Below are 9,860 nucleotides of genomic sequence, written 5' to 3'. Positions count from 1 at the left end.
GTAAACATCAGCACACTCAGTGGCAGAATTCCCCCCAAACTTAATTTGAGTCAGGATTCTTTGCATGTTTGAAACACCTCCAGCTTTTAAAAATCTTTTCTAGCAGTGTATTATTTGATTTAGATTGAAAAGATTTAGATGTTCATGAGGAATGTGCATTTTGGTAAAGTGTGATCAGTATTTTAGTTACCATGAGAAAAATGCTGAAAACTCTGAAATCTGTGCACAAATCCAGTTTTATTTCAGTTTTCTTCTTCATTGGCTACACAGAATACTTTGGGAACTGGACATTAGCTGAATTAAGTATGATTAGTCTTCTTAAAAGCCAAATCTCTGTGCAATCAGTTTTAAAAATCATCGTGCATGAAGAATTTCTCTGTTCCTATTTAAAACAGGATCTGACAAATCAAATTGTAAAAAAAAAAAGTAAAAAATGCACAAAACTATCAAGATGGCCTAGAGCATTAAAACCTAAAAGATTTAATTAAAAAAAAAAAAAAAAAGGCGCTGCTGTTAGTTGTATCTACTGTGCTACCCATAGGTACAAGTGACTGGAAGCTTAGAAGTTTATATAGCTACTAATTACATTGAGAGCATAAATACCCATAGGTCTATTGAGAACTGTCAGATGATGTTTAAAAACCCTATTTCTGATATCCAAGGTGGAGTTTAAAGGGCACTAGAATTAGAAGACAAACTATTTAATTCTAACAGGAGCCTAGGAAAAGGCATCTAACCTCTGAAGCAGGTTATGGCACTAGTTAGCTTAGTGTCCCACAACTGGCATTTGCTCGAGGAAACTGCGTGCGGTCTGGAAGCTGCCCTAGTGTACTCCAATGGACAAAGTATTGAAATTGATCTGGCTGTCAACCTTAGCCATGCAAGTCTTCTGTCCCCAGTTAAACATTCAGCAGGTCTTATGCAAATGCATGCTGGTGCTTCTCAGTTGTTCTCCTGTGGCGCTCCTGTTGCCTAAAAGGAAAGAGGAGAGGTTGTTGCTTTAAGGAAAGAGAAGGTCACTGCCTATTTCATGGTCTCATCATGGACCTTTGTTCTCAGAGTAGCTCAGCACCTTAACATACTTGGAGCATATATTTTCAGTGCTCCTTGCCAGAGTTTTGTAGAAGGCACTGCATGCCTGACAAAGTCACCCTGTCCATTGGCTCTGGGTGACCATGAGTAAGCCCATGGCAGAAAGGACTGCTGAGGAGTGCTTCCTCCTTCAGGCTGTCTTCTCTCCCCAGTAGTCTGCTCTACTTCATTTTGACAGAAACTGCTCGAATGTCCAGCTTGGAAGACAGGCTGCAAAGAGATACTGCCTCCCGCTGCAAAATTCCTGGCAGAAGGAACTGGTGTGCTATGACACCCAAGACAAAATCAGTTTTCCCTCAGGGAACTTTCCTATCAGTATTCTCATGGTTTATACCTGAACCATGCAGTCACTCCCATAGGCAAGTCCTTTGACACACTTAATATTTTTATTATTAAGCCTAATAACTTATTGCGTATTTCCTGGAGAGTTAGTTAATCAAGACTTCATCATAGCCAGAGGCCAGAAGTCACTAGGGATTTACCTGTGTGTGTTACCTGTAAAATAATTAAGACAAAGAGCACTGAATATGCTTTTGTTAGGCAGATCTTACTCATAAAAGATACACAAATATACTTTACATTACTCTCTTGGTATTTATAATTTATAAATCTCTGCCTGCCTATGTCCTTCTGTGATCTGGTAAGCAGAAGAAAGTTTGCTTTTCCAGTCAGCTTTCCAGAAACCAAGTCACTGAGACCAGAAGGTTTTTGTATCATGAAGGCATTTTAGACAGCTAGATGGTCCAGACTTGCTACCACTTTCTTCCTTAATGGAATTCCATTTACAGGAATTCATGAAAGAGACCCAATGATTAAAATTTAGCTCTTTCCTGTAAGCCAGATCCACTTTCCCACAAATGGTGAAAACACTGCCAGATGAGTACAGATCAGAGTAGGGAAAGAGTCCAAGTCAAAATATCTAGTCTCACTTTCTATCTTATGTACTTCATATCCAGTAAAGATTTAAAACAAAAAGCAAGCAAACAAACACTGAATCGTTGCATGAATTTTGTTCAGAATTCTTCCACATTAATTACCCTTTAAAATCTGAACTGTAAATTCAAATTTACTTTCTCAAGGACCTTTCAAACTTGGCAAGGTCAAAATTTGTGTTTCAGCTGTTTGGTAATGTGACAGGCTTCAAAGAAATAATTTACATGGTACTTGTCAACTGTATAAAACTTTAAATTGATCTGACTAAAGACTCACTCTAGGAAACTCCTGAGCACTGAATTTCTGGCTTCAATGAAAAATTAAAGTGTTCAGTATCGAACAAAACTAAACAGTGTTTGAACCTCTGTGGCTGAACATCCAGAATCAGTCTTTTCTCCACATGTAAGTAGTTATTTTTCCCAGTGCATAGAATAGTGTTGAAACCCTGTTAACCTCTCCCAGATGTCCTAGCTTGGTTGCCCCAAAAATTTTCTTAAGATTTCTTTCCTATCCAAATAAAATCTTACGCCATTGCTCAAGAATGCAGACAACAGACAACCAGCCTACTCTCACCCTCAGAGCAAGTCTTACTCTGTGAAAATAGTGATTCTGAAGAATTGAATTGATCAAAGAAGTATTTACAATAAGCTACAAGGTTTAAAACCTCTTGAAATGCGATCCTTTTTGGCAGAACAGTTTAGGCAGGAAATGTTACACCTGACTAAAGCTGGCCAAAACAACGTAGCTACTTCACATTTTCCATTGACTAGGTTGCGTTTGCCATCATTTGCTGCCTGAAGATGCTTAACTAGTAGCAGAGGTCTCATTAATCCTCCTCTCTGCTCAGAACTGATCTCCTGATGTGACAAAGAAGGGGTAGACTACAAAATGGGGAACTCCACACAAGGGAAGTTCAACTCTACCAATCAGACAGTACTTGGAAACAGGTTTTATCTGATCCTAGACAGGGATGGCCCAGGAAGGGAAGAGGTGCTGATCCTTCTGCCTGTGCCAGGGCAGTGTCATTGTAGCCTGTGCAGGCAGATGGGCAGCCCTTTGGGCCCATCCTCACAGGGTTCAGAGCCCAGGGCCAGGGGAGGAGTGTCTCATCTCGTACTTACGCAGACAGTCCTTTCTCCAAACTGGCTGTAGAAGGTCATCGTGACTTTGTGCTTGTGCCCAGTCCTCTGATCAAAGGTGTTACAGGTGTCGAAGGGTGGGCTGTACAAATGCAGACTAACAGATGGTTCTGTGTGGCTTATGTTCTCCACACGGTGCAGGCCAATGGAGTCTACACCAGCAAAGGCACAAAACGAGAAGATGTGTTAGCAGGAAGATCCAATGAGATCTCAACTGCCTGAAAAAAATGCTTTTTAAACTGTAACTCATGAGCAATTAGGCATGCCCACACTTATATGGGCAACAAGTAACTCAGTACAAGGAATTTGACTGCTGTTCTCTAGCACAGATTCCTAAATCTACACTGGTAATTCAAAATGTGTTACTGCCTTCCACAGTTCATGTAATTTCTAGATTATCCACCACAGGCTAAAGGCCAACCGAAATCCCAAGAAAATTAAAGAAGACCATTACTGTAAGTAATCTTCTAGCTCTCATTCCCAAAGGACTTCAAGTTCATCTACTTTCCTACGAGAGCTGTTGCTATACATGCTCCAAAAGCAGGAAGGGGACAAAAGCTTCTGGTGTTGCTAATTCTTCACAAGTAACAGGGATGTCAGTCACAATAAAAGTCAGCTACATGCATTTGGGGCATGGACTTATGGGCAGAGATATGGTTGTCTTCTACCGCAGGCATCTGTTTCCTAATTAATCCTTCCAGTTCATTGGTTCGGAGAACACGTTTTCCATTTGTTCTCTCTTTCCAATAAGGTGACTAATCAATAGTGACTGGCATACTTCCACTCATGACTGAATAGTAAGCATAATTGAAGACGTAGTAAAACAAAGCACTGTATGTTGTGTGGTCACCCTGCACTGGTGGAGTAGAAATCAAACTATTACATAAAAATGTAAGGTATGAAAAATCACATCTGTGAAACAAACCATGTCCATTCTACACTAAAATGAAGGTTTTGAGTTACTTAAGAGAGACTTTGAATGTAAGTTTATGACCCTGCTGTAAAAACAACTCAGGCCTTTGTACTTGAATTTGTTATACAGTACCTGGACCTGGATTGTGCAACATAGCCATGGTACCCTGAGAGTGATGAGTACACTCTTAACTTTGATTGTAAGCCCTAAATGTTGTTAATATACTTTATCTTAACAGAGGATGTAGCATCTGGAGGGAGAGTCCTAAATCTGTGCTCATCTAACGGGAAACTCAAATAAACAGTTTAGTGGGTTCTAACCCTTACACACAAGAGCAACCAAGAAGCATGCAGTAGAATTGTGAAGGCACTTGCTATTGATGCAGTTATGGCAATCAACACACTGTCAGTGTTTTCCTTCTGCTTGTTTAACGCCTTACTTTTAAACCAAAACATCTGTTACAAAACATGGCAGACATCCAAACAGCCTCAGAGAACTAGATACCAAATTTGTTTTAAACAACCAAGGAAGCTTTGGATAAGATGCACGCAGTCTGTAATTGTTTGCATTGGAAACAACTGCATATGTAGGAAAACCTGACTGAGTTTGAGAACCCACATACCTGGCATGGGAGCATCACCAGATGTGTCAAGCCCCTTCTTGCATTTCCTGCCCTATCAATTTTGTGTTTTCATTTAGCATGGCAAAGCTTCAGCAGAGGGCTGCAGAACACCAGTCTTGCCCCCCAGTGCCCTCACCCTGGCTAAGTCCATAACCCAACATGAGGCTACTCTAGTTGGGAAGCTCCCAAGGTCAGCCCCGCAAGGTGTGTTCTCCAGTGTTTAACCCATGATGTAAAAGGCAGGTGACCTCCTTCTCTGCTGCTTCACCTTTGTTCGGTTGAACTCAAGGTGATCCAGCACGGTGTGCAGTGTCTTTCATAGCACCAGCACACATTACACTCAGATGGCAACTCCAGGATGGCGTCCAGCAAAGTACAAGGTGGTAATAGCTACAGATACATGTGATGATGGCATTGATTTAGGTACTTGAAGAGCCTTACTGATGGAGTCTTAGTCATTTCTCAACACTGTGTATTTTTTTCATAGACTGGCAATTTCAGTTCTGCTCACACTGCACTTCAGCACTACAGTCTTTTGTTGATTTGGACAATAAGTAGCACTGTTACAGGTTTCTGTTCCTGGCTGGTCAATTTATTTCACAGACAGCTTTTACATTTTCAACATAGATTTTCCATGACTGAGCAAAAGCATTATTTCTTTGCGGGGGGGGGGGGGGGAGAGCAAGATGATCAAGCTATCTAAACTTTGCTTCTTTTATTTCTTAGAAAATGCTATTCAAGTTTATGTTTACAAGCAATTTCAGATAATCACTGGGGCACAGTGCTAAAGGCTGCTCGGGCTAGAGGAGATATACAGTATATTAAATTATCGAACAATTGCTACAATGTTTTAAGAGTGTGTTAAAAGCACGTTTTTGTTGTGGTGATTTATTTTACTGAATCTAAATACAGGTTTATGAAGAATCTAAAGAGTTACCTTCTTAACTGTGCATAAAGCTGTAAGTATTATACTGTTAAAGGTAGGAGACTAGAGAGCAGATGAACTCTTCTGTTAGGAATAAGAGTCATGAACAAATAGCTGTCAAAACAAGCTCAATAGCTTACCGTTAATGTAGGCACACTGATTTTCCCTCAAAACTCGTTCTGATTTCTTAGTCATTTCACCATTCCCTTTTTTCTCAGGCCATTCAAACAGAGTCTCCTTTAGATTTCCCTGGAGGATCTTCATAAAGCAGTGTGAGTCAGTGTGATCATGGATACTGCTATATATGTAAAAAGAATAACCAAACTCAGTGTGATACTCATTTTTAAATTCAGTGCAAGACAGACAGGGTTGCATATTGTATGGGGACAAAGCCTTAGAATGAAATTCCATTGCACAGGGGACATGCACTAAGGGCTGTCTACTTAAAACTGCTACTATAGAAATATATTTAGATAAGCTCACATACAGCGGGATTTGGAGACGAGTCAGGTATTGGTCAAAATATGACTTTGACATGGAGAAATACAAAGGAAGTCTGGAAAAAGGAGTACAGCTCAAAATTTCTTCAGAACACAAAAACTCTTCACAGAAACTCTACGCTTCCATCATGATCCCACACAGAGGCTGGGATAATCATGCAAGTATACATGATCTTTGCAAATCCACCATGCTCACTCCCAAAACATGAAGAAATGAGCTAATTCTGCTTAATTTCTATGCCCCCTTTACTGCTGGGATGCACAGGCATTGTCAAAGAAAAAAATGCTCTACTTCTCACTCTGATAGTACTAAGTACAACCAGCTACATTAAGATATTAATTTCACTGGCATTTTAATGTTAAAACCCAACAGAATCTAGTAGGATTTGTTTGCTTTCTTGATCTCTCTTCTTGCTCTGAAGCATGTTCTAATTGCTACATTTAGAGATTACATATGGGTTAGATATTTAGTTTAGTATTGGATTAATTTTTTTAAGAACAGGATTAACTGTTATAGGAGTAAATGCGATTAGGACAAAGGGAGAACTCATCAGGGGCAAGGGAAAAGAGGGAATTTGACCCTCCGAAGTACAGCGCTAATAAGTTTCAATCAGAAACTTGGTACTTGTACATTACTGTTCTTAGTAAACAAATATTAGGATTTCTTACAAACTGAGATGCCAAGAGAGCAGAAGTTGCTTCAGGCACAGAACACTTCACAAATGCCACATTGTCATGGTCCTTCCAAAAAACATGAGAAAATCTGACCCTCCTCTTGTAGGAAGCAAAAACAACCCGTCTCAGTCTAGCTGTGGCAAATGGCCATCCAACCTGCACACAGCTTGACATAAATTACAGGCAGTGTGGGAACAGCCCAGAAGGAGTAGAGGTGGTGAGCTCAGTTTCTATACTGCTCTGAGTATCATGTTATGGCATCCCCTAAATAATACTGTAAATGTTCAATTGCAACAAACAAAAAGCTGTTCCAACATCTCCTTAGGTTTTCTATTTAGAAATATTCAGTCTATATTCTATTTAGAAATATTCAGTCTAAATATTCATGGTGTGAGAATATTCAGTCAAAACCTGCATATCTTGCTATTGCAGTTTTTGCTTTAGCCCACACTCTTGGGCTAAAGGGAGGGTGAAAGACCCTCCAAGAGACAGATCCTGCCCTCACATTGGGTAGGATCAGACAACCAAGTGTACAGTCTATGCACATAACTCAGGAGGCCACATCAGCAGTATGGTCAATTTTGAAGGAGGACATGGGATGTATGAACCTACAGAAAGCCAAGCAGTTCTGGAAAGGGGTTCCCTCCTTGCCATCTGCAGTCCTACTCCAAATCTACTTTTTTCATCTTGCCACAGAGGCAGATTTAAACACCCTGAGAAAACAAAGAGTATTTAAACTGCACCTAGTCCTGCTTCTGAGGTTGAGTGTTGTATGGGTCTGTTCTATGGGACAGGTTGAACAGGGTCATATCAATCACTGTATCTCTGGGACTAAAAACTTTCTCTGAAAGAAGGGAAGCTTAGCTTTTGTAGAAAAACAAAGCATTTATGAAAGAGTGCTTTAAAAATGGCCATGAAGTATAAACTTGCAAAAGTTACAGCAGATATTCAGGACTGCTGCACTAATAGAGTTCTGCACTTTTTACTTTCCAGACACCTTCTGATAGCTCCCACAGGGCTGATTTTTTTTTCCCTCTATTTTGTATGACAGTGAATGACATGGGGGATTTATATGTTTGCTAAAATCATAGTCTTTGGATACAAACCTGCCATGACCTTCACCCCAGCACAAGATCATCAAGTTGAACTTTCCATTTCCATTATCCACAAGATTTCTTGTATACCTGAAATACAAAGTGTTTGCTCTTTACTGTACTAATATGCCTGTAAAAGACAAAATGATACAAACATATTTATGAAAGAAGATTGTGACATACAAAACCCCTTTTTCTTCTGTTTTCTTGAAATCTGAGTTTTACTTAGAAAAAATGAAATTGTATTTATAAGTTTTGCTTTTTTTTGGTAAGAGTTCTTTCTCTGGAAAGGAAAAGGAAGGACATGTCTAATATTTTAGAATCATATTTCTTTTGAGTTATGTAGATGCTAGGAGTTTGGGAATTGTGAGTCAGACTAGAGTGGTAGACAGGATCAAGTCAAAATGGTTATTGAATGAAGTCACTTCAGCAGCTGGCTTATAATTAGAAACAGAGAACTGCAATGAAACAAGAAAAATAAATTGTTACATTCTTCTGCAGTTCCTTTTCTAATATTCTTGGCTTTCCTTCTCTGAACTCATTTGTACAAAGCCAAAATAACAAATAATGAAGATGTCAGACTTCTGTACATGGTCCTCCCACTCTGTTCCTGAAAGTTCCATGTCTTGTCTTGTAGCATTGTTATGTGGATAAAGCACCTGTGAGGGAAATTTTGCCAGCATCTACTTCTGAATAAAGTTTATTGGAGCAAATATTATTTTAAAATAACATTGTATGTTTGTTTCCTTTTACTCTCCTATAAGCCTCCCCTGAGCTGCTGATCATTTTCTATTGAAAAGTTCACTAGAAAAGGGATTTGGATTTTACTCTGTTGCTTCCCATAGTGTGACTCTTCTGATCTGGGGCTGATGCTGTAGTACAAGTAGCTCAGCGGCACCTTCAGATTTAATTTTAGCAGTAGTCATGAGTACTTCCACTTTGCCAAGTAAAGAAAATATTTATGCCTATGATGGTACACCTCAGTCTCACCTGCAGAATGCAAGCAAGGGCACATAGAAAGTGCACAGATGTCAACTGAATGGTTTCAAATTAGTGTCCCCATAAGACCACTTGATTTTACTCAAGAAAGGATGCTCATAACAAACTACTTCCAAAGCAAACGTGTGTATCTATACACTACCTCTCACTGCATCCACAACCTCTACATCTATTAGGCAGACATATTTTTCCTATGATGTCAAAAAATAAGTAATCAATGCTGGCATTTGACAGGACTTTGCAAGTGCTGTTATTTCTGTACAGCTCTGGCTGGACAAAAATAAATACATAAATAATGAATAATAAAAAAATAAATAAAAGGTTGCCATGCATACTTCCAATGTTAACACACTTTGTTTTTCTGATTCTTAGTTTCCTATGCTCTGTTACAAATCTCATGATTTGTTCTGAATGGAAGATAGTCAAAGTGAGGTGAAAGGAGGCTAAAAAAATGTCAAGCCAGAATGACACTTTCACAATGGCACGGTTAAAAGGAAAAGTTTCGGGGTTTGGGGTGTTTGAGGTTTTTTGAAGAAAACACTCGAATAAAATGTATTTATCTTGAAATTTAAGACCAAAAAGCCAACAGTGGAAGAAACAAATAATTTGTTAGCAGATCAAGGGGAAGTTAAAACCCCAACAGGTATTTTCCGTCCACCTGGTGAGCAGCAGAAAGCCTCGATCTGCACTACGCCGGAGCACGGGGCAGGCGGCTCCCAGCCCGCAGGTAAGGCAGGGCACGCAGACGGACACCGGCTCTGCCGCAGACACCGAGCACGCCCCGTGCGCGGCTCCCTCTGCGCCCCCTCCGCAGCGCCCCGCGCAGAACCCGCGCCGCCGCCGCGCTTCTCTCGGGCCCTTTCCCCCAGCTTTGTTTACGTGTTTATTCGCTCATTTCGGTGGCTCCGGCGCCCCGCTGCCTCCGCTCCGGCCGCCGCGGTGGCCCGAGGAGACACAGCGGTGCGCCG

At 40.3% G+C, this 9,860-nt stretch overlaps 1 protein-coding gene across 2 annotated transcripts in view; it reads right to left on the bottom strand.

The window, feature by feature from the left end:
- Positions 1–218: 218 nt before the first annotated feature.
- CDO1 (cysteine dioxygenase type 1) overlaps positions 219–9,860 on the bottom strand; it is a 10,493-nt gene continuing 851 nt past the window's right edge. Inside the window, exons 2-6 of one of the 2 annotated variants that reach the window (XM_042013131.1) lie at positions 7,906–7,983; positions 5,765–5,922; positions 3,147–3,316; positions 1,575–1,587; positions 219–972 (exon numbers count right to left, since the gene is read on the bottom strand). In XM_042013131.1, coding sequence (XP_041869065.1) covers positions 908–972; positions 1,575–1,587; positions 3,147–3,316; positions 5,765–5,922; positions 7,906–7,983 — 484 coding nt within the window. In that variant the 3' untranslated portion in view covers positions 219–907. The remainder of the gene's footprint in view (positions 973–1,574; positions 1,588–3,146; positions 3,317–5,764; positions 5,923–7,905; positions 7,984–9,860) is intronic. The other variant, XM_042013132.1, reaches the window with a different exon arrangement.

This window comes from Corvus kubaryi, unplaced genomic scaffold (assembly GCF_017639235.1).
Source record: "Corvus kubaryi isolate FWS band 111438036 unplaced genomic scaffold, C.kubaryi_AGA036_p1.0 split1-37296, whole genome shotgun sequence".
In the NCBI taxonomy this organism is placed as follows: domain Eukaryota; kingdom Metazoa; phylum Chordata; class Aves; order Passeriformes; family Corvidae; genus Corvus; species Corvus kubaryi.
The sequence above is the reverse complement of the archived record's forward strand: the minus strand, read 5'-3'. Positions and strand labels throughout refer to the sequence as shown.